Genomic DNA, 26,500 nt, shown 5'->3' with positions numbered 1-26,500 from the left:
GGCTGAACCATTTAATCAGAAGGAAATTGAAATTCGCGGACGCATGAAAGAGCTGACGACAATATTCGTACGTACATACGTACATACATAAATACATACGTACATACAAACATATGCACACAGACACACACACCTCTCTCTCATATACATGCATACATACATACATACATGCATACATACATATATATATATATTTATTCTTTTACTTGTCTCAGTCATTTGACTGCGGCCATGCTGGAACACCGCCTTAAAGGGTGTTAGTCGAAGTAATCGACTCCAGGACTTATTCTTTGTAAGCCTAGTACTTATTCTATAGGTCTCTTTGGTCCAACCGCTAAGTTACGAGAACATAAATACACCATATATATGTATATATATATATATATATATATATATATATATATATATATATATATATATATATATATATATATATATATGACGGGCTTCTTCCAGTTTTCATCTACCGAATCCACTCACAAGGCTTTGGTCAATCTACGCAGTGAGATTGAATCCAGAACCATGTAGTTGCTAAGCAAGCTACTTACCACACAGCCACTCCAGCGCCTACACACACACACACACACACACACACACACACATAAATTAATCAACAACAGTGTACAGTAAAATCCATGATGGTGGAGTCCGAGAAGTGTAAAGTTCCAATGGTTATCCGGCAGCAATGATGGTAAAGTGGTTCAGGAGAGGTAACACAGGTCCAAAAGTCCAAGCAAAAGGTGTGAGAGATTAAGGTCGAAGGGAAGAAGTTCAGGTCAGGCAGGATCAAAGTGGGGTGACCACGTGAGCATATGTAATATATAGCTCAAATGTACAAAAGACAAAAGGCAGATACAGGTGAGGGAACTTAATTCAGGTGTCTCAAAAGCACCCCTCACACAGACATTTACACACAGCACACACTTCCTACCTTCCATTGCCCCTCCTTCTCTGCACCAACACACCTCTACACACACTCACACCACATGCACACGCACTCACGCACGCTTCTTCCCAATTCCCCTCACACCAGCACACAGCACCTCCCAACCCTACCCCCATCACTCCTATTCCACCTCAAACCTCCATGCACTCCCACAACACATATGTACATACGTCAGATAGCGTTACATACACATACATGCGCCCTTACACACATATACATATGCTCAAACGCAATATTACGCACATATCAACTCCACACACACACACACACACACACACACACACTCATACACACATACGCATACATACACACACAAAATTTATTCAACAACCCCATACACACACACCAACTGGTAATAGCTCACATACATACACGCTCGCCCATATATATACACACCTACGCATAAACACACACAATATTTACGCATAAAAAAGCGGCGAGCTGGCAGAAACGTTAGCGAAATGCTTAGCGGTATTTCGTCTGAGTTCAAATTTACGCCGAGGTCGACTTTGTCTTTCAGCCTTACGGGGTCGATGAATTAAGTGCTAGTTGTGTTCTGGGGTCGATCTAATCGACTGGCCCCTTCCCCCAAAATTTCGGGCCTTGTGCTTAGAGTAGAAAAGAGTATTTATGCATAAACACGTAATATACACGCACACAACAGTCTCTCTCTCTCTCTCTCTCTCTCACACACACACACATATCTGATAGCCTCACACATAGACACATGTCCACACATATGCACACATGAATACATGGAGCACATACGCACATACCGCTCCACACACCGAACGTACTTGTTTACTAACACATTCACACACACATGCTCCCTTACATAAACTTATACTTGCGCACACATACATACACACGCGCTCGCCCATATGCACATATACGCTTACATATACTATCCTCACATACACACACGCGTTTACGCACACACTTTAGTCGTGTTACTGTTATCTCCCTTTCCATTTAATCACCTCCTTCCAGTCAATTTGACGTGTGAAACTCTTAATCCAGATACAATTTTTTTCTCTGTCCGTTTCTTTCCTCATTCCTTTCTGTCGAAGAGCGTAGACTTCAAGCGTCAAATTAATACACCTTGTGTGTTGTTCCCTCACCTGTCTCAGTCTTCTGTTTTTTGTACATATGAACCATATTTTTTTTTCTTTTTATTTGTTTCAGTCATTTGACTGCAGCCATACTAGGGCACCGCCTCTAGTCGAACAAATCGGCTCCAGGATTATTCTTTGTAAGCCTAGTACTTATTCTATCGGTCACTTTTGCCGATCTGCAAGGGTATCTGTAAAAGATTTCTCCTTTCGTTTTGTCTTACTAATCATTCTTTCTAGTTTTGACTCTAAGCCTGCAATTATAAGTGGAAGGGAAGTACTTGACTGGGATTTATTTCATCGGGCTCGAATGAATGAAAGGCAAAATCGACCTCGGCGGAATTTGAGTTCAGAATGTAAAAACGGATGAAATGCTGGTAAGCATTTTGCCCGGCGTGCTAACGACTCTGCCAGCTCGCTCCTTCCTTTCTCTTACTAATAATACCTAGAAAACACAGATTAAGAAGCAATATTTTCATTAATTATATCTAGAAGAAAAATAAAATTGTTACATCACTTACCCTCCATAATGGTTAAGGCTTGTTTTAAAGCATGATCCGGGTCTTCACACGTGTCCCGTACATAAACCCCCAATTTGATGCCCGGCAGTAAAGATGTATGAATATTTATCATCTCTACTGTATATAGCAGAGCTTCAAGTTCTAGTATAGACGTATGAGATAAATTCCCGCAAATGTCATTTCTTCCACCATTGTGAATTTGCATTAACGCTCCAAAATAAATGTCACCCGAGACAATAACGAAGTTCCTACGGACTGCAAAGTCACTCATATATCTTGAATTTGAGCTTCGTTTCCTGTTTCTGTTCTTCCGCCTTCTTCCGTTGACCAACGATGCAATAATGGCCAGCATAATCACCAGAAGTAGAAAGACATTTCGCCATTTAGGATACCTCATTCTGTATATATTCTCATATATCAGAAAAGCACAAAAGCCTTTGTGCAGATTCCAATATCTGCAAATATAAATCGATAAAGATAAAAACAATGAATGAAAATATACGAATGAAAATAACGAATGAAAAAACAAATTGAATGAAGATTAACCACAAAGCATACATGATTGCAGAAACTTATGTAAAATTACGGAAAAATTTTAGGAAGTAAAGAAATCAAGGTAAGAAGGAAACATATTCTGTCATTTAGAAAAATTACATTTTCTGAGTAAATGTCAATATGGCGAGTAACGTTTGGTTTTACGTTTGTTTTTTTTTTGTAATTTAACTCTGCCATTATACTCATCACCAGCACCAGCACCACCACCACCAGCACCACCAGCACCACCAGCAGCAGCACCAGAATTTTTAGTCGAATGTATCGACTCCAGTACTTATTTTTTAAAGCCCGGCACTTATTCTATCAGTCTGTTTTGCCGAACTGCTAAGTTACGGGGACGTAAACACACCACCACCGATTGTCAAGCGGTGGAGATGGGATAAACACAGACATAGACACATACACACACACACACACACACACACAAACACACACACACACACTGGGTTTCTTTCAGTTTCCGTTTAACTAAATTCACTCACAAGGTTTTGGTCGACCCAAGGCTATATTAGAAGACACTCAATTAGCCAAGGTATAACGCAGTGGGACTTAATCCGGAATAGAACCATGTGATTGGGAAGCAAGCTTCTTTGTACAAAAGACGCCTGCGCCTACTATATATATATATAAAATCAATATCATGTGTACAGCTGCACGGTGTGCCACACGTCAGATGTCAAAATAATCGTAAAACAACGTGAAATGAAGTGTTTTCTGCTCAAGAACATAACGCATCATCTAGTTCGAGAATCGAAACCATAGTCTTGCAATCGTGAGGGAGCGTTGCTTAACCACTAGGCCAATACCCCTCACTCATATATGCAAACACACACACTCACACACACACACACACACACACACACACACACACACACACACACACACACACACACACACACACACACACGCCGCATGATGGAACTCCATAGTTTCTGGCAATGAAATTGCACTTACAGGCACTGGGCAACTCGAGGTTATGTGAATACGATCAAACCCGAAATCACGTGGTTACTGAATGAAATTGTTAACCACACAGCTATGCCTGTCAAATATCATTTGTATTAAAAGCATTAACTGTCAATTCACAAAAATCAGACACACACACATTGAGTGAAAAGACCTGTTGTCTTCACTGCCCAATACGTTTCTTAGCTTTTGCTGTACAATGGCCAGTTGGCGACTCCTTGACTTTGTACAAATTTCTATTGCATAATTTGTATTTATACGCACAAACGATATGTTCGAATAGTTGCAGGCCATTGGACTGAATATAATGAATATTTCTCGTAGACAAACGGTGGCATAAAAGGATTCGAACTCGATCATTAACCAACGAAATTAATTACTGCTCAGAATTTTGTCTCCCGTGCCACCCTTACAGACCTATTAATAATACCACAATATATTATGTTAATCCTTAACTGGTACCATGGGGTCAATATGACCCCTGCTTTATTTAAAACACCAGATAATTAGGTTTTATGATTCAGTATTCCACCCAAGATCTTTAATGTCCTTATTAACTGTTTACACTCCCGCAAGTTTCTCTCCATCATGATCATGATCATGATCATCATCATCATCATCATCATCATCATCATCATCATCATCATCATCAATGTTATTATTATTATTATTATTATTATTATTATTATTATTATTATTATTATTATTATGAGTGCTGTTTTTGGTTTGGGGATGAATCTATGTAATAAATATATATTTCTTTGCTTTCAAGTTCTGTGGTGTCTAAAGCAGGGAACGATGTCTAAAAGGCAAAAGTTGGCTCCACAGAGGTTGATGGAAATCTAAGAAACGGCAAATGATAGAATCAACAGCGGGGAGGAGGTCGATATTAAAGAGAAATTAGCTTGGCGTAAAAGTGAACCCGAACTTGATGCCCTGTCAAGCTAAAACAATGAAGAAAGTGCAAGCGACTCAGAGTGTACAGGGTGGGTGGAAAGCAACTAGGCATTAGAAATTGCTTATAGAATTTTTAGTATCACTGAAGTCATGACGGAAACATATTTTAAGCAGACAGCACTAATGAGGATTTCTTGTTTTCTTAATGTCTTATTTCTTATTTTTCCAGATGGCCGGTCGCTTGACTGTTCAAAGATAGCAGCACGCTATGAATTGTGGAATTCCATTGTTTTGTTTCTGAGATGGTGGCGTACATGGAAAGGTAAGCATGCAACACTACGTCCGGAGACAATAAAAAAGTTGTCATGCAAAGCTGATGACCACAGGCTCTGTGAATGATGCAAGAAGAAGTGGCCATCCAACCACATCCCGATCAACGGAGAGCGTGGCAACAGTGCAGGAAATGTTTAATCACAGCCAGCAAAAATCAATACGTGAAGCAGTTCGTGAAAGTCGACTAACAAGACACAAAATATGTACGGTTTTGCGCAGAGAATTGAATTTTCGTCTGTGGAAACCCCATTACGTACAGGAGTAAACTTTTTTAGAGCTGTTGATCGTCCTTCTAGAATCTTCGACCAAACTGTTGGGCGGGAAAAATTTGCATACTCCATTGAAGTTTGTTGCGTCAAGCATAAGTCAGCTAGTACTGGCTGGTCGAGCTATATTCATGTAGGCGTTAACACCTTTTCTGGTGATAGTGTTCCTTTTATGGAATTACATGAGTTCGTGGTTCTATTCCATTAACAATCTGAGAGCTCTGGTTCAGATCTCAGTTGGGGGTCTCGTTACACTATATAAACGCTGAGGTAGTAAAATCCTATCTGTAACAACATTACTGTGATGAGAAACAATATTTCTCACCCACCCCTTTCCGTACACCATGTTTAAAGAATACGTAAATATATGTTACTTCCGTAATCACAATACTGAACAGAACCAAAAAAAAAAAAAAAAAGAACCTCTACAAATCAAAGCAAAACAATAACAATAACGATTTAAAAATACAATTAAATAAACAAACGAGATTTTTTTCTTTAGAAAAATAATAGTTTATACAAGACGCCAGAAAACATTGAATATCGCAGATAAATGTGATATAAAAGATCGAAGTAGTTTTATTTAAACTAACAATTAGTAAAAAATATTATACATTCTTAATTTTCTTATTTTCCTTCTACATTTTCCTCCTCCTCCTCCACCTACCCCTCCGCATCCTCTTCTTTCCTCCTCTTCCTCCTTTTCGTCGACGACGCCGTCGTTGTTGCTGCTCTTCTATTTCTTTTATTTTGACGAAACGATTATAACAATCGAGAAATGTATTTATCTCGCACGGATGCACATGCAATAACACACACACACACACACACACACACACACACACACACACACACACACACATACACACACACACATATTTACAGACACGCGCTCTACACCCACCCACACACACTTGTATACCAATCTAGTTTTTATAGCTGTTATTACCGTCCCTGTTTCAATTGAAAGATAAACAACAAAACAAAAGAAACTGAACAAAAACAATAGCACAAACAAAAAACGAGGGTTCTTCTCTAACTTGCTGACTTTCTGGCAACAATTCTGGACGCAGAGACGAGGGTGTGGTTCTGAAGTTCGTTTTCCAACTATATGATTTAGAGTTCGTTCCGACTGCCCGGTATCTTAGACATTTCATATTATACCAAAGTGTTGAATCGGATCGACAAAAGCATTACAATATACGATATATCATATATCTATAATTTACAACAAACACATACACACGCACACACACACACACACACACGCACGCACGCACGCACACACACACACACACACACACACACACACACACACACACACACACACACACACACACACACACACACACACACACACACACACACACACACACACACGCTTAATTTTTCTAAAACCAAAAGAATGCGAGTTTTAAGAAATAATACAAGTCGATGGTTTGTACGTATGCCTTCTGTTTCAATTTTTTCTGGATATTTACTGAAGAAGTGGTTTTAAACCCAAAATATTGAAATACAAGGTAAACATATGTAAAAACCAGATGTATTAGTTTAACGCTCGAGAAATGAAAAAGTCTTTAACGTTTCGAGTCCCCACATATATGTGTGTGTGTTTGTGTGTGTGTATATATATAGGTATATAAAGATTTACTTTTCGTAATGAGATACAAAACCAAGGCCGTGTAGATTTTAGAACACCGCTCATAACTTATATATATATATATATATATATATATATATATATATATATATATATATATATATATATATATATATATATATATATATATATATATATATATATATGTATGTATATATGTATATATATGTATATATATATGTATATGTGTATATATATATATATATATATATATATATATATATATATATATATATATATATATATTTATATATACATGTGTGTGTGTGTATGTGTCTTTGTTTGTCCCCCACCACCGGTCGACAAACGGTGTTGGTGTGTTTGCGTCCCCGTAACTTAATTGTTTTGGCAAAAGAGACGGATAGAATAATACTGGGATCGATACATTCGACTAAAAATTCTTCGATGTGGTGCTCCAGCATGGACACTATCTAATGACTGAAACAAGTAAGAGATAAATACCACACACGTTTTATAATATTATCTCACTTAACATAACAGCATTTGACAACAACGCGCTGAACATAACTTCTCGTTTGACGTGACACCACAGTCGACGTGTCAACACATCTGATACATATGGTATCAGTACATGAAACAATTATTGTACACTTGACAAGACAACATGCTGTTAGCAATACACTTGACATCCATAACAACGCATTTAACATATCAAAACACCTCACTTAATAACAATACGCACTTGATTTATCAACAGACTTGACATCACAACGCGACAGAATTGCACATTTGACAATCAAACACACGACTTAAAAACACGCAACATAAGACACTCTAAGTAGTAACACACCTGATATAACAACATACTTGAAATATAATCACTTTTATCATATCATCATACATGACAATAACACTTGACATAATATTATGCTTGACATAGCAACACTTGACAGAAAATCACACTTGACATATTGTATTTGACATAACTCACTTGACATAACTTCATGCTTGACATATCACCACACAACACAACACCACACTTGACATTACAAGTTATAAGATATATTTGACAAAATACATAATTTGATATTTCAAGCATCACGTAATATCATAACATAAAGACTATTCATCTTGACGTTAAAATAAATTTCACGTGATATCATATAAGACCTTGCAACACAGTTGACACTATATCATGCCCTGGTCTTGATTTGTGAGAAACACTACCTAAGTCTCCTTCAAATGACACTCTACTGTCCTGGGAAAGAAAAAGGCATAGCGGGTAATGTAGCTCTAATTGTCTTTAAAATAAGGGGTGACCATGACCAGGATGTATTTTGATCATAAGTTTGATCTCTGGGGTTAAAGAACTAACACCACCACCACCTCCATCACCACCACCGCCACAGCAATAACAACAGCAACAACATAATGTCAGATGTATTTTGTTATGTCACGTGGTATTATATCAGATGTGAAGTCATTATATCTGGAGTGTTATATCAGGAGTCATATACTAAATGTGTTCTTATGTGATAGCTTAGTTATGATGTTAGGCCAATTATGACGTTTGATCAGTTATGATGTTAGTTCAGTTATGATGTTAGTTGAATTATGATACTAGACATCAGTTATGATGTTAGAACAATTATGATTTAAACTATTTATGATGCTAGGCTAATTATAATGTTAGCTCTGTTATGACGTTAACGGGGTTATGATGTTACGTCAATCATGATGTTAGACCAGTTATGATGTTAGTCCAGTTATGATGTTAGACTATTTATGATGTTAGGCTAGTTACCATATTAGCTCAGTTATGGTGTTAGGTTAGTTATGATGGTGGACCAGTCATATTATTAGTTCAGTTGTAATGTTAGACGGTTTATGATGTTAGGCCAGTTATATTAGTCCAGTTATGATGATAGGTCAGTTATGATATTTGACAATTTATGATGTTAGGCCCATTATGATTGTAGTCCAGTTATTTCAGTTTTGATGGTAGTCCAGTTATGATGTAAGTCAGTTATGATAGACAATTTATGGTGTTAAGCCCGTTATGATGCCTGGTCCATTTTGATGTTAGGCCAGTTAGGATGTTACTCTAGTTATGATGTTAAATGAATTTTGATGTTATACAGTTGGGTGAAATAACAGGAAGACTGTGCAGCTATTTCTAGCACATCAAGCTACCAGATAAAAGTATCTTTAGTGGCTTGTACGTCGATATGTTGATGGTGTTAGCATTTAGCCCAAGGTTAGACCGATGGAGTAGTAGTCTTATGACCAGAGGGAAGGACTCTTCCCTCATAACCCCTTATTTTCAGGGCTTTGTAATGTGTTCTCCCCATTTTAAAGCGCTGGGGTGTAATCTCAGGGAAATTTGGATGCTATTCCCAGGATGTACTGCTACTACTAGGGGCCTGCATTTGTCTGTAATTTTAGCTCGGTCATGGGCAAACTGTGGCCGCATGCGGCCTGCTAGACTTTCTGAATGGCACGCTTACCTTGAGTATTTTTTATAGTGCAGCCTGCTTCATGATGGACTATGTCTCCTGCAGCCCGCTTCTCGAAAAAGGTCATGTCTTTTAGCAGGTCACTCCTGCAAGAAATTGCAGCCAAAAACAGGTTTTCTCGTGGAAGAGATGTGTAAACTAGCATTTGAAAGGAGATTCGTGCTGGTAATGTAACAACATGCCTCTTGTTATATTCTTTCTTTTACATGTCTACTTGATTTTTTAATTCGAACTTACGAAGAAGTTTCTACATAGCTCTTCGACCTGTTAGAAATAGCAGTTAAAGCCCTCTCTCCTCAAACAACACATTGCCATCTTAAATAAGAGACGCGCACACGTTGCATATTGTAGTTTTGGATACACTGTGTGACAATATCATAGAATGGCAATGGTTAGAACTCATTGAATATGTCTGCTTGACTAAAACTGACCCAGAGCAAAACAACAACAACAATAATGGTAGCGTCAATAATGAATACCTCTTTGCTACTCATTAGCTGGCATACTGGGAAATTGTGTGCTCGAAAAATAAAATAAAATTGTATTTTAGCAAACTCTACGCGGAAATCAACCATTTATTTAGCACGAAGAGTTTAAAAAACTGGACATTTTGTTAACGCAATCGTTGAAAGAAATTCTGTTAATGGAGAATACTAAATGCTAAAGAAGAAATTTAAAAAAAGAAAAATAGTCATTTTTTTCTTTAACGTAAATAATATAATGAACTAAAACAAATAACACAAGTTTATTTTATGTTTAAAAATGCCTTCGGTGTCAGTACAGACGTAAACTATGTAAATAGAGTTGATATGAAATATGATAAGAAAAATATCTCGCATTTTATTCTACAAAAAGCTTATTATCTCGTCGTGTTGTGAAATAATGCTAGAGTTAAAATGCTATCGGGAGAGCATGAGGATCTACCAGCCGAGCAATCACGATGCTGACCGAATTAGAATATTAACAGTCAGCCTGTCATCAGAACGATGCACGCGCTGAAATATAAGTTTCACGAGCAATAGTGACTGTCAACATCTAAGCAACTGTTGAAATTAAATTAAAATGTCTTCATGATTGCTGTGGGACTGAATAAAGCGTAACACGCCTATATTAAAATAAAATAAATTAATTTCAATGCAAACTCAGGAAATGAGTGATATGATATGATTTCTGATTTAATCACAAGGCCAGCAATTCTGAAGGAGAGAGAAACTAGTCAATATCATCGACCTTGGTACTCGACTGGTACATAATTTTATCGACCCCTGAGGTATGAAAGCAAAGCTCATTTCGGTGGAATTTGAACTCAAATGCAAAAAGCCGGAAGAAATTCTTGAAGTCACTTTTCTAACGTTCTGCCTAAATGACTCGTACAATACACGAATCAAAAAGCAGTGGGATTCGAACCCGTGCCTTCTATTGTTTATGCTTAGCACCAAGTCAGCCCCGATCGGGCAGACAAGTCAAAGTGTTCCAATCAGGGCCCCCCACGATGTTTTATATTCTAAATCAACATTTACACTGTACTTAAAATCAGTTTGACTTCCGATCGTCATCAGACATATTATTTGTGGATGTGTACACATTCGTTGGTTGGATTCCAACAGATTTTTTTTTCTAAGCTTTGTTCATCATGTACGTGTATATCCCGCATTATTTTATTCATATTAAGCTTAGCTTATTTTATGCATGAATATATGTATGTGTATATATATATATGTATCTATCTATCCAAATATATGTATGTGTCTATGCACACACACACACACACACACACACACACACACACACACACACATACACACACACACACACTCACGCACATATATTTATATATACGTGTACATGTATGAATTTGTGTTGGATAAGTTTGACAGAAAGTGAAAGAAGACCGTCATATATATATATATATATATATATATATAGCGGTCTTCTACCACTTTCCGTCTGCCAAATCCATCACAAGGCTTTGGTTGGCCCGGGGCTATAGTAGAAGACACATTTCCAAGATATGCAACGGGGCTGAATCCAGAACAACGTGGTTTGTAAGCAAACTGCGTACCTCACAGTTACGCCTGCTCCAGTATTTACTTATTTATTTTAGAAATGAATAGGTTCAGCTACTTTTGAAGGAAGAGACAAGAATGTTTGTCCGATTTCTTGCAGTGAAGCAGTAAATTCTGTCCTAGATATGTGAGCAGTTGCGAGCCTTTCTCGTGTTTTCTAAGAATGATCGGCAACTGATTCAAGGACGAAGTATTTTCTCGTTGTCGTCAAGATGTTGTTGTTTAAGCGTTTGGAATTTTAGAATGTAGCTTATGTGTTGCTTATATGTTTGTAATGTGACTTTCGAAGATCTTCTGAAATTGTGTAGCGTTGTATCCTAAATTGTTACACATACTTATATACTTACATTCATGCATACATGCATACATACATACATACATACATACATACATACATGTCTATGAGCATGAACATGGTCTAGATATGCAACTGTATGTATGAGAATACATACATAAAGCAAAACATACAAATCTGCACATACATACATACATACATACATACATACATACACACATATTATTATTATTATTATTATTATTATTATTATTATTATTATTATTATTATTATTATTATTATTATTATTATTATTGTCATTACTGGAGCAACAGGATACATACCAACCTGTCTGGAGCAAAGCATGACTGAACTTGGGATCTTGGAGAGAGAATAGAAATCCTTAATTCAGATGCTACAAATGATCGCAATATCTGGGACTATGAAAACCTGCGAGACCTTCTTAAGATTTAAAGGATGATGATTATAAGAAGACGCTTTCCTTCACAACCTTGCTACCAAGCAAGTGACCGGTCAAAATTTACTCTAATAGAATGAGAAAGAGAACATACATACATACATACACACTTTTCTCAAGTGTAAAATTTGAATTTGTTTTGTTGTCTACATTCCAATGATGGAGATTTGTATCTTTGTTAGAAACCAGCTCCTTCCTTACAGGAAAATTTCAAATAATTAAAAATTCAAGATCCATCCATCCATCCATCCATCCATCCATCCACCCACATATACATGTATATACATACATACAAACATGCATCCATGCATACATTTATGCACGCATACGTACATACATATATACAAGTATGCGTGCATACATCTACCCATTCATCCATACATACAAACGTACATACACATATACGTACATGCATGTATACCAGCATACCCCTTGACCTCGCACTAATCGCACTAATCAAGTCCTTTCTTCCCCGAAATGGAGTCCGTCCGAAGGGTCTCCGGACTAAGCGTAACTGGTATTCCATTGATTATGATGACAAGAGTTTCAGTTGATCTGATTAGCAGAACAGGCTGTTCGTGAAATAAACGTACAAGCGGTTGAGTACTCCGTAGACACGCGTACCCATAACATAGTTCTCAGGGAGATTCAGCGTGACAAAGCGTGAGAAGGCTGGCCCTTAGAAATACAAGTACTACTCACTCATTTTTGTTGAGTGATCTGGAGCAACGTTAAAGAAAGCGTTATGCTCCAGAACACAACGCGCCGTTGGAAATCGAACTCACGACATTGCGATCGCGAGCCGAATATCTTAACCACTAAGCCACGCCCCCTCACTGGGGTAACGTTACTCAAAAGGATGCGTAGCTCGGAGACCAGAGTATTTCTCCAGGTCTTCGCTGCATTGAGACGTCACAACTCTGGTACAAGAGACATGTGAGCAGAATGTCCGAGGAAAGAACTGCAAGATTGGTTCTGCAAACCAAACCAATCGGCAGCAGACCTTGGTCACGTCTGGAAATCCAGCCAGAAAGTGTAACGACCGTTGCTTTTGATGGAACCCTATAGAGGAAGTACCTGAGGAATCTACTCACACAGCAGTTCCAGGAATAGTCAGCGAAGAAGATGAATGGTTGAATGGATAGATGGATAATGAGATCTATTGGGTTGGTGCATAATTATTGCGGTTTTTTCACAACAAATTTTATTCAACAAAAACAATAACAATATTTAACAAAACATCTTTAAATGACGGTCTCACCGTCTGCCATGCAAATAGGAAGCAGTAACTGAAGTAGATGGTGAATATGCTCCTGAATAATCATTCAAAGATGTTTTTGTTACATGTTGTTATTGTTTTTGTTGAATAAAATTTGTTAAAAAAAAAAAAAAGCCGCAATAATTATACAGCAACCCAATATTTAATCAACCTAAAAAAAACACTGCTTTAAATAAAAAAAAATTAAGACCTTATTCTCACGTAGGCATTGCATATTTTTTTTAAAGTAAATGGGTTGTATAAGCATATAAAAATCAAGAAAATTTGGGGACCCGAATAGTAATCATTATTATAAACAAAGTTATAGGAATGAAATTGTAATAATACGTTGGAAGAGTAAAGTGTGCAGTTATTTATGGAGCTAAAAGTACAGGCAGAGAGTGTTTGGCAAACAGTTTTATACAATTTTCAACATTTATTTCACACGCGCGCAAGCACGCACGCACGCGCACACACACACACACACACGCACACACATACACACACACACACACACACACACACACACATAAATATATATATATATATATGTATGTATATATATATATAACGTCAATATATATATATATATATATATACGCACATTTATATGCAAATACGTATATAAGTATGCCTATCTATATATATCTGTATATCTATCTATCTATCTAATTATATATATATATGCATGTATATATATATATATATATATATATATATATATATATATATATATATATATATATATATATATATATATATATACATGTATGTATATATATATATATATATATATATAAGTACACATATATATATATATATATATATATATATCTATCTTTACACTCACACACACACACTCACCCCTACCCCATACATGCATATGCCTTTTGTCTGTCATTTCTTTTCCGTATCTCCTGTTTAAAAAGAAATTCTTTTTTGCATTTCAATCCTTATTCTATTCCATTACTAAAACTAGGTTGAAAGTCCTTAAGAACAGACAGCTATGAAATAACACTTTTCTAGAATAGCGAGTGACCTTGAACAGTGCGAGAGAAAAAACGAAAAAACGTATACAAAAGCCAAACGGCTTACAGACATATTTTTAACAAAACTAAACCAATCTGTCAGCATGAGTTGATGTAATTCCAGCTGTTGTAGCATTAATGCTCACATCACCTCTAGACACCATCGTAACATCTTTTAAACAAGTTTCCAAAGACAGTAATTTTGGAAAGAAAGAAAAAGAATAATAAATGAGTTTAGGTATGTTCTTTTCTTTCTTTCCTGTATGGTTGACAACGCTTCCCGATCTTTATGTCCTGAGTTCAAATTCCGCCGGAGTAGACCTTGATTCCCATTCTTTCGGGGTCGATAAAATAAGTACCAGTGAAGCACTGGGGGTCGATTTAATCGACTTACACCTTTCCCCGGACTTGCTGGCCTTGTACCAAAATTTTAAACCAATATTTATGCAATCACTTTCGGCTCTTTACGTTGTGAGTTCAAACTCCGCCGGGGTCGACTTTGACTTACCATCCTTTCAGGGTCGATAAAATCAGCATCAGTTGAGTACTGGGGACTGACTTATCCCCTCCTTTAAAAAGTGGTGGCCTTGTGTCAAAATTTGAAGCCCATATTTGTAAATCAATAAAGCAGCGCGCTGGTAGAATCGTTTGTACACCGGGCTTTCATCCTTTCGGGGTTGATTAAATATGTACCAGCTGATTACTTGGGTCGATGTAATTGACTTACCTTCTCCCTCCAATTGCTGGCCTGGTGCCAAAATTTGAAGTCAATATTTGTAAATCAATAACAAGAGAGTCAAACAATTGTCATTTATGCGTAAATCCTTTCTATCATGGGTACAGTCTCTCTCTCTCTTTCAGAAAGTCCCAAGAATTGTTTCTCGTACTACTAGAAATTGCGGTGAAATCTCCCTCAAATAATGTTGTCCCGTCTTAAAACGAAAGACTATACTGAAAAACGTTTGCCTAGATACAAATATTTTCTTTAAAAAAAAAAAATCCCCAAAAGGCAAGAAAGGCTGCATGGTCACAAATGCAGTGCATTTGTCCATAGGTCTGCGCTTCATCAAACTACAAAAACAACAGCTTTTGATACTGATGTCTTTTATGTTATAGTAGCTACCAGTAATACATTGGTTTCAATTGGACTTGTCTTAAAACTCGCACTAGCCATATGTGAAGTGATGTCGACGAACAGGTAAAACAGCGCTCCGTCGTGGGAGAACAAATGTTCCTTCTGATGTCTATGAACCGACAAAAGTTAATACGCGGTTTGAAATACCATGGAAGACAGAAAATAATTTACTCTTTCAAAATTTTTACATTTGAATTTGTAATTATTGATATCAAATCATAATTATTTAAACTATTCTACTAGTATTTGTAACTGTACCAGCAAACGAAAATATTTGATCTCATAAAATCTCAGGTACGACAGAGAAACGTCTTTTTGTTTCAGTGTATAACAAGCGAAGTGAAGTTAGGCAGATAGTATCGGTGTCTTCCCGAAGAAAATATTTTACCGTTTGTTTCAAATTTTGGCACAAGGCCAGCAATTTTAAGGGTGAGGTGAGTAAGTCAATTACATCGATCGCAATGCTCAACTGGAACTTATTTTAGCGACTCCCGAGGAAAGGTAAAGTCAACTTCGACGGAATTTGAACTGAAATCATAAAATTCAAATGTCATCGGGGTTGACATTGCCTTTCATCCCTTTTGAGATCGATAAAATAAGTACCAGTTAAGCAGTGGGGTCGACGTAATTAACTCCCCACCACCACTCGAAATTGCTGGCCTTGTATCAAAATCTGGAATTAATATTTTACCGTTTCCTTTTTCAGTTTCTTTATTGTCCACAAGGGGCTAAACATAGAAAGGACAAACAAGGACAGACAAAGGGATTAAGTCGATTACATCGACCAGAGAGTAACTGGTATTTAATTTATCGACCCCGAAAGGATGAAAGGCAAAGTCGACCTTGGCAGAATTTGAACTCAGGACGTAACGGCAGACGAAATACCGCAAAGCATTTCGCCCGGCGTGCTAACGTTTCTGCTAGCTCGCCGCGTTTTTCTTTTTCCGTTCCTGTCATGGTTTGGATCAGTTCAACCGTGCGTTCGCAATTGAAACATTTGTTAGTCTGTCTGTCAAATGTGTGACGTTTTTTGCCATACCCTAAATATAGACTGTATATAGTGCAACTTAAGATGTTTTCATTCCACGCATTAGCCTCATCAATTTCTAGTGGCAAAGTTTTTCTTCTATAACTACCAACAAGTCTCAGTGACTGTCCTTCGAGATCTTCGATGTTGAATTGACTACACTGTAGTTCCCTCACGATCACATCTATGTATCATGCTTACTTTGTGGTCCAAGCAGGTATATTTCCATTAAAACACCAAGCTTCAGAGAAAGAAATGTTGTCTACTTCAGAGCTCTTGGCGAATAAAATACATTTGTCTTAGAATTGCTTCTCTTTTTTTTTTTCGTGTGGCATATGAGCTTCGATTTCCACATGCCATAAATTCCATATTATAAAACAACGTTTGATTGCAATGTGAGTGATTATGAATCTATCGATATAGCGAAAAGCAAAAAGAAAGAAAATGGCTTAAAATAAACAGCAGGATCTTAGAAAACTAGCGATTGTCTGTGTCAGCGATTAGTCAGCATCAATTGCTCTAAATTGAAGCGTCAGTAATGGAAATCACAATATATGACTTCTCGTGGTGATTTCTGTCAAAATTTGTCGCTGAATTTTGGTTCAAGGGTTGCACCAAAAGTAATTCAAAAGTCAGCATGACATTTTATATAGGTTCCAAATTTTGGTCCTAGGCCAGCAATTTCGAGGAAATGGGGAAGTCGATTATATCGGCCTCAGTGCATATCTGGTATTATTTTATCCAGCCCAAAAGGATGAAAGGTAAAGTCAACCTCGGCGAAATTTGAACTCAAAACGATAAGATGGGCATTTTGCCTGGCGTGCTAACGATTCTGCCGGCTCACCGGCACAATATTATACAAATTATACAGTTTGGTAGATTAACTCTTCTGGTTTTTTTAATTGCAGGTAAATAATGGGTCCCAAGTAGCAGCAACCTACCCTCATTGAGATCTTGAAGAAAGAGGGATGCAGGTTGTCCGACACTCACAGAAGACTACGGGTTGTTTATAGAGATGACACAATTAATTGCCAAGAGCTCAGTGATTGCTTTCCGCTTTCGGTATAACTGCTGTATTTTTAGTCTCTCAAATGTTTTTCTAAATTTTATAAATAACAATCCTAGATTCTCTTAAATCTCTTCTTGTTCGAATAATTTCAGAAATAATGAAAACATATGATATAGATAATATAAACATTTCTACTATCAAACGCTTGTATAAACATTGGACTTCCTTCCGTCCTCGCGGAAGACCAAATTATTCTTCCATTTTTGAACATTTATATCTTTTAACTTTTATCTTCTGCTTGTTTCAGTCACATGACTGCGGCCATGCTGGGGCACCGCCTTGAAAGGTTATAGTCGAACAAATCTATCCCTTATGTTTTTTAAAGTCTGGTACGTATTTTATCGCTCTCTTGTGCCGAACCGCTATAGTACGAGGATGTAAACAAACCAACGCTGGCTGTCAAGCAGTAATTAGGCACAAACACAAAGCCCCCCCACACACACACACGACGGGTTGCCGCACGGTTTACGTCTACCAAATTCACTCACAAGGCATTATTTGGCCCGCGTCTATAATTGCAGACTATTACTCTAAGTTCCGTGTAGTGGAACTGAACCCAAAACCACGTGGTTACAAAGCGGGCTGCGCCTATGTAATTACAATTTATGGAACTGATCTCTGCTTCGAATCTGTGTCCTTACAGCGTATAATTTGGTTGAGAGTTTACAGACTGCAGTTTTAGCACAAATCCATAAGTTTTTACAGAATAATATTTTAAACTAATGTAAACAAACCTCCAAATAAGGGTTCTGTCACAAAACTCTAGTATACTAAATTCCTTATTTGATTCTAAAGTAGTTTCTGACATAACACTCGAGTGATACAGCTTATATCAATTTCTAAACTATATCTCTGTCGTAAGTCTTATGTAATAAAGCCATGTTGTACGCTGAGCTTTGACGTATAAGCATAAGACCACAGGCTATCGATCTGTGTCTCTCTATATGATAGCGTCTCATGCATATCTATGATATCAGAGAATAATTGTCTTCTTTAAGTATCATTGTCTTTAAAATAAAGAACAGCGTGGGGCTGGTTGTCTTTGAGGTTTGCAACAGGCTTCTGTCGTGATATGTCAATTCAAAGAATGGTATTTGCAGAAGTTTATATACGAAAATTGTATGCTGAGCATAAAATAGAATATTAGTTACTCGCTGCTGCTGTTATTGTTGTTCGTGTTGTTGCTGTTGCTGTTTGCTGCTGGGATTCCTGTTTAGCCCCAGGCAGGCTCCGATCAAGCTGAAATATGTATGATGGAAGTCATTTTAGTGGTAAACGTCACGTTCATCTATCTATCTATCTATCTATCTATCTATCTATCTATCTATCTATCTATCTATCTATCTATCTATCTATCTATCTATCTATCTGTCTGTCTGTCTGTCTGTCTGTCTGTCTGTCTACTTGTCTACCTGTTTGTCTGTCTGTCTATCTCTCACTATCTATCTATTTATCTATCTATCTATCTATCTATCTATCTATCTATCTATCTATCTATCTATCTATCTATCTATCTATCTATCTATCTGTCTGTCTGTCTGTCTGTCTGTCTGTCTGTCTGTCTGTCTACTTGTCTATCTGTTTGTTTGTCTGTCTATCTCTCACTATCTATCTATCTATCTATCTATCTATCTATCTATCTGTCTGTCTGTCTGTATGTATGTATGTCTGTCTGTCTGTCTGTCTACTTGTCTATCTGTTTGTTTGTCTGTCTATCTCTCACTATCTATCTATCTATCTATCTATCTATCTATCTATCATCATGGACGGACGGTAGACACATCGGCTCCCATGTAAGTTGCATTTTTCACCTCTTAAAAGACCTATTTTGTTTTAAAATTTTGTATAAGTTGTGTATAACACAAAATACTTCGTGAACATATATTTTTCAAATCGGAAATAGCTCTATTTAGAGCCTAATTTCCAAAAATTCAAACATATCTTCCTCGTTCCTAGCCATATTCTTTAAAACGAATATGGCTAAGGTTTTCAACGAGGCCGACTTCCCGCTCCTAATGCCAGAGGCGAAAACACTTAATGCCGTTCCGCATGAACGCAGACAAGTGATGAAGAAGAGCAATGATTCTGAGTCAACTGCTGCTGCCTCAACCACCACCACTACCACCATCACGTGTACAAACTCTGCTGCTACAGCAGTCTTGCCTGCCACCGTCACCAGTGACAACAACAACAACAACGACAAAGACAACAACAACAACAGCAACAACAACGACAACGACACAAATGTCCTTGCTAACACGACCACTGTCCTCACCACTGCTACTACCAGTGACAATAACAACAGCAACAACAACAGGACACCGACCTTCAACACCAACACCACCACTACTTCGACAAACTCTGCCGCCACTACCACCACCTTTGAACCTGGCAGTACCAACACCACTGTCAATACCACCATCAACAACTACAAGACGAACAAGATAAACAACACCACAAACGCCACAAACAACATATCTGCCAGCATCACAAAAACAAATTTTGCCGATGCAACGAAAGAAAAAAGAACAATATTAACATTCACCCAAAAACAAATCAATGACACAAAATCCCTTCTCACGAAAGAAGGTGACACTGTACAAATACACATACCAAAAGCAATTATTGAAAATACAAACAAGAAGCACATATCATACAGACTTATCAACAAGAAAACGAAGCGACCGGAGAGTTTCTCCACCCAAAAAATTGAGATTTGTCTCAAACCGATATGGCCCTTTCAAAGTCATGTTACTTGGGGACGAAAATTTGCCACGGTCCTAGTACGCTTTAAGAGCGAACAGTTAGCGAAGGAATTTTCAACACTCTCTCTCCACACAGATGACTTGGTGATGATACCGAGTTATCTTGGACAGAGAGTGACGAAGGTGACAGTAAAGAATGTCCCTTCACAAGTGGAAACCCAGTGGATAGTAGGTTCTATATGCCTCGAAATGGAGGAGGCAAATATATTAGAAATTGCTACTGCAGAGGAGAAAAACTGGGAAGGGGGAAAAAAAGTCGAAGTCCTCCTCCATATCACTGAAGAGGAGTGCCAAAAGATCCCCACACACATCCAACTGGCAAAGGACCACAAGTTATATGTAGTGGTGGAAGGAAGGCGGCCACGTTGTTATGTATGCGGCAGCGAGGCACACCTCAAGGACAGTTGCCCAACCGCCGCCAACCAAAAAAAGCAACAAGGGCAACCACCAAAACCCGGAAAAAAAACCCTACTACCAACACCACCATCAACAATCAAAACAAGAGAAACACAAGCAACACTGGCAACTGAGAAGACAACAGCATCTGCAAAAACAACAAGTGAGGAAGCAGGGGAAAAGAAAGAAAATTCCAAGACTGTTTCCCCCTCCCCCACATCACACACACCTCACACAAATAACAAGCCATCAGCACCAACAAAAACAGCAACACAACCACTCACACAAGCACACACAGACGCTCACAATTTGCCCCTACCCCCTTCCGATTCCTCAGAACCTTCGTCGGAAGATGAAAGTAATGAGGAATGGCAAATAGCCCAGAAAGGAAGGAGGAAGAGGAGCAAGAAAAGAAAAGCAAACACAAACAAAGCAGGGAGATACACAACTCCCGAAAACACTCCAGACACCAACACAAGCACACACAACTACAACACAAGCAACAAAACCCCAAAAGCAAGTACACACACAATGCTCACTGCCATCAACACAAAAAACTCAGAGTTGATGGAATACATCAACACAAAAACAAACATAACAAACGAAGACATAAAAACCAGCAACCACCCATACACAACACCGCCAGAACACATCAAAATACTACACATAACACCAACCCTGCACCACACACTAAAATCTATTTTTCCAAAGGCAGTTGGCAAATGCCAAAAATACCTGGCGAAAAAACTATATAGTGATCTCCTCGAAGAAAACCCGAAGGAGGAGACACAAAAACTCTCAAACGGTAAGTGACTCTCTTTATAAAACTTTAACACTCAAATCAAAATGATGCTCAAGATTGGTTGTGTAAATGCGCGTGGCTTGGGGTCCCCTTGGAAACAAGGGTACCTCCTAAATGACATAAAGTCACATAAACTAGAAATCATAGCCATAAGCGAGACCAGACTCCATGATACGCGGGCCCTATCGTCCATGTTTGGCAGACAGTTTAACATTTATTTTTCTCCCTGTCTGCCGAGAATGGGCGGTAGTGGCACGGCGGTACTCTTTCGCAAGAGTCTGGATCTCGAAGTAAAGACAGTATTCATAGACCCGGAGGGTAGATTGGTTGTTCTGGATGTCGATGGCAGCGATGGGTGTGCTTTTCGACTCATATCAGTATACGCACCACCTTTAACAGGTAGGTCGGATTTCTTTCGACGTCTAGAAGTATTCCTAGGAACGTCTCGTCCTTTACTTTTAGTGGGGGATTGGAATGCTACCTTGGACACGCATCTAGACTATGTTGGCAGAGATAGGAATAGACGGGGATGCAAATGCCTCAAAGACCTGCTCAGACGCTTTCAACTGTCTGACAGGTACCGACTCGATTACCCGAATGCGCCAATGTGGACATGGACAAACCGCATCGGGTCGTCGAGATCGTATCTAGATAGAATACTGTGTAGGAGAGTAGATAGAGATAGCATAGGGTGTCCACAATTTCACATAGTCAGCTACACGGATCACAAACTTGTGACGTGTACGCTAGACTTAGATAAGACACATAGGCAGGGCTCCGGTTACTGGAAACTAAACGCGTCTTTCCCGTCGAGACCAGTTTTCAGAGACCGGATTAGCACGTTAGTAAAGAGGGCTTTGACAGGAGCCATCATCAATAACAAATGGTGGTTTGCCCTCAAGAGAGCAATAAAAGCAGAAGCGGTTAGGTATAGCAAAGCACTAGCCATAGACAGAAACAGAGTAGAGGGTGAACTAGTTAAGAAGCTAGAAGAGGCAATTAGAAGTGGCATCGCATCCGACGTTTTGGCGGCGAGGTTGGCCCTTGACCAACACTTCAACGCCAAACACGAAGGGTGCGTTGTCAGGGCTAGGATGCGTGCTCTAAGAAACGAAGGTGTTGGAGCCGCACGAGAGGCCCGGGTGGCGGAGGCGCAACAGGGCAACAAAGCCACCATTCGGTCTCTGGTGGACGAACAGGGGCGCGAACTGCTCGAGCCAAGCAAAATGTGTGAGGCCTTTCAGCGGCACTTTGCTCGACTGTTTGGGACGAATGGCGAGCGAGAACGCAGGGTGGACTTCAGTGCCTACCTGCACAGCCTGCCACGACTCTCGGCAAGAGAGGCGGAGTGCTGCGAAGGTGCCATCACGGCGGCGGAAGTGAGGGACGCGATGGCGGGATGCTCGAGGGACAAATCTCCGGGTTTGGATGGTCTGCCCTACGAGCTTTACAACTGTAAGCCAGACTTGTTTGGAGACGTCTTGGTGGCGGTGTACTGCAACTGGCAGCAAAACGGGAGCATTCCCGGTTTTGTGAGTCGAGGAGCCGTAACGCTGCTGAAGAAAGATCCAAACAAGGGGGACGTCATAGATAACTTTAGGCCCATCACTCTGCTCAATGCAGACTTGAAAATTTTGGCCAAGGTGTTAGCCAAGCGGTTGGCGCTTGTCATCGAGAAACTGATCGGCAAGGCGCAAACGTGCGCGGTGCCGGGCAGGAGCATCCATGACAACCTCCATCTGATGCGCTACATCATAGAGAGGGTAGTTAAGGAACCTGGCATGGGTGGGGCCCTGATCAATTTAGATCAATCGAAAGCTTTCGATAGGGTAGACCATCAATACTTGGAGGCTGTCCTCATAGCAGCCGGCTTCGGTCCCATTTTCCGCGGCTGGATGGCTGCCTTGTACAGAGGCATCCGTTCGGTAGTTCGCGTCAATGGGCATCTATCAAGACCCTTCGACATTGCACGTTCGGTCCGTCAGGGATGCCCCCTCTCGTCGCTTCTGTACGTGTTGACTCTCGAGCCACTACTGCGGAAGCTGGCGACGCTGAGGGGCATCCCGCGAGAGTTGGGATGCGGGACGAGCGTGTCGGCATACGCGGACGACGTCACCGTCATAGTGTCTAGCCAAAAGCACATCGAGCTTGTCGGCGAGACACTGAGAGACTACGAAGCGGTAACGGGAGCGAAAATCAACCGGGATAAGTCAGTGGGCTTGCGGCTCGGCACCTGGAGAAGCAACCCCATGCCGTCAAGTAGCGCCTCCGTCGTGGGACGTTGGACTGACGGTCCGGTTGAGATGCTCGGGGTCTGGTTTGGTCCAGACCTCCAAACGGAGAAGAACTGGGACGAGATAACGAGAAGGGTGGCCACTCTAGCCCGGCAATGGGCCGAGAGGAAGCTTTCCCTGAAAGGTCGGGCGGAGGTGGCGAACACGTACATCGCGTCCGTCATCTACTACCGCCTGACCGTCGTTCCTTGTCCCGACCCTACCATCACCAAACTGGAGCGCATCCTCTTCCGCTTCTTGTGGAAAGGAAGCGTTCCGATGGTTAGGCGATCCGTTTGCTGCCAACACCCGTTAAAAGGAGGACTGGGCATGCCGTGGTTGATGATGCGCAGACACGCGCTGAGACTGCGACATCTCCGGCTCTACGTAGACAGCGGTGAACAGGTGTGGTCACCGTTTGTGCGGCGCGCTTTCCCGCAGCTCGTCTCCATGACCGAACTGCAGTCATGGATCAAGAAGAGGCCGAGGAAGGGCGAATGGCACCGCGAGTGTCGCGCTGCTCTTCGGCAACTCCAACAACCCGGGTCAACCTTGAGCGACTGCATCACAACTAACGCATTCTATAGTGGATTAGTGGAGGGAAGGTACGACGACGATCTCGGGGCGAACCTGGGCGTCGACGAGGAATACCTGACCCGCCTGTTTAAGACGACCTTCGGGCCGGGACCTATGGACAACTTCCAGAGATCCCTGGCCTGGCAGTGCTATCGAGAAGCACTACCCGTTCGGGATAAGCTCTACAGGCATGGCTCGAGAAACACGGGGCCGACCTGTCCGAGATGCCGGCAGAGCGACGAAACCGTTCTGCACGCACTCGTACAGTGTCCCACCATTTTCGAGCTGTGGGCTTACGTCGAACAACTGCTATCGCGTGTGGGACGAGTCGGTCTATCAGCCGAGTCTATCGTGAATATTGTCGCGCCTCCTTCCTTTAAACGGGAAGGAAGAGCTATTTTCATCGTACTTGTGGCTATGGCGAAAGAATGTGTATGGTGGACGCGTCTGAAAGGTCTAGAGACAAAGACTTTCCTCTCTGGGCAATCTCTCATCAACTTCTTCAAGTATCACCTGAAGAGGAAGTTGAGAGTAGAAAGGGAAGTCTTGTCTAGTGAATGCTTCAAAAAAAGATGGGTGAATGTAGCAAGGATGGCACGTGTGAACGACGGAGCCATCTTGAGCATAACCCTATGAACAAGAAAAAAAATAAAACAAAAAGGCAAAAGAGAGTCACTTACTGTTATAGTTTCTTCAATGAGAATATTGACCAAGGTTACCGTGGTCTTTTCCGTGGGCTTTTCCTTCCACGGCTAAACCTAAACTGTCCTCCCCTCTTTTTACACGAGAACATTACTGTGTGATACACGATCCCTATTGATCGGCCTTTCCTTTTCTTTTTTTTTCGATCCCTTTTGATCGAACTGCCCCTTTTTCCCTTCCTACGATCCCTTTTGATCGACACCACCATTTTTTTTTTTTTTTTTTTTTTTTTTTTTTTCCTTCCTTCCCCCTCCCAAAAAGAAAAGCTCTACATTGTATTTGTCCCATCTTCGTTGAGCCCTGTGTGGCTAATAAAAGAAATGTATCTATCTATCTATCTATCTATCTATCTATCTAGCTATGAATAGAGGGAGATTTGACTGATGCTTTTAACATGTCGAATGACTACGTAGGCTCGTGTAGTTATTACATCCCATGGTTCTTTGAAGCAAGAATGTCTATCGCAAAGAATAGAAACAAAATAAACAAAAGAAACAAAAGAAAAAGAACGAAGCAAAAGTAAAAAAAACCCCAGATAAACACACGTGTAGAGTATCAACCGTAGTACCGTAATACAAAAGTATGCACGACGGCTGGTTACTGTAATATGTTGTTTTCTAAAATCTTCATACAATATACATGGATATGTAGAGAGACATTGTGTGTGTGTGTGTATTTGTGACGTCACAAGATTTCAGAAATTTCGAGAACGTGAAAAAATTCCTTTTTCATTTTTCTGTTTTTTTTTGTTTTTTTTTTTACTTTGGAACGGCGAATTCTAGAAGCAGGGGAAAGAATAAATTTACATGTAATTATTTATAGCTTTATCTGCTTCGAGGTTCGCCGTTCCCCATTCCGAAAAGAATGTATACATATGCGTGTGCATGTGCATGTTCGAGTGTGTGTGTGTGTGAGTG

At 39.7% G+C, this 26,500-nt stretch overlaps 1 protein-coding gene across 1 annotated transcript in view; it reads right to left on the bottom strand.

Annotated features, from left to right (window-relative positions):
* LOC106881025 (metabotropic glutamate receptor 3) overlaps positions 1 to 26,500 on the bottom strand; it is a 77,318-nt gene that overhangs the window by 49,261 nt on the left and 1,557 nt on the right. The window contains exon 2 of the mRNA XM_089361209.1: positions 2,580 to 3,034. Coding sequence (XP_089217335.1) covers positions 2,580 to 2,976 — 397 coding nt within the window. The 5' untranslated portion in view covers positions 2,977 to 3,034. The remainder of the gene's footprint in view (positions 1 to 2,579; positions 3,035 to 26,500) is intronic.

Source organism: Octopus bimaculoides, chromosome 12 (genome assembly GCF_046866305.1).
Source record: "Octopus bimaculoides isolate indiv1 chromosome 12, ASM4686630v1, whole genome shotgun sequence".
Classification (NCBI taxonomy): domain Eukaryota; kingdom Metazoa; phylum Mollusca; class Cephalopoda; order Octopoda; family Octopodidae; genus Octopus; species Octopus bimaculoides.
Note: the sequence above shows the minus strand (reverse complement) of the source record. Positions and strands in the feature narration are given on the sequence as shown.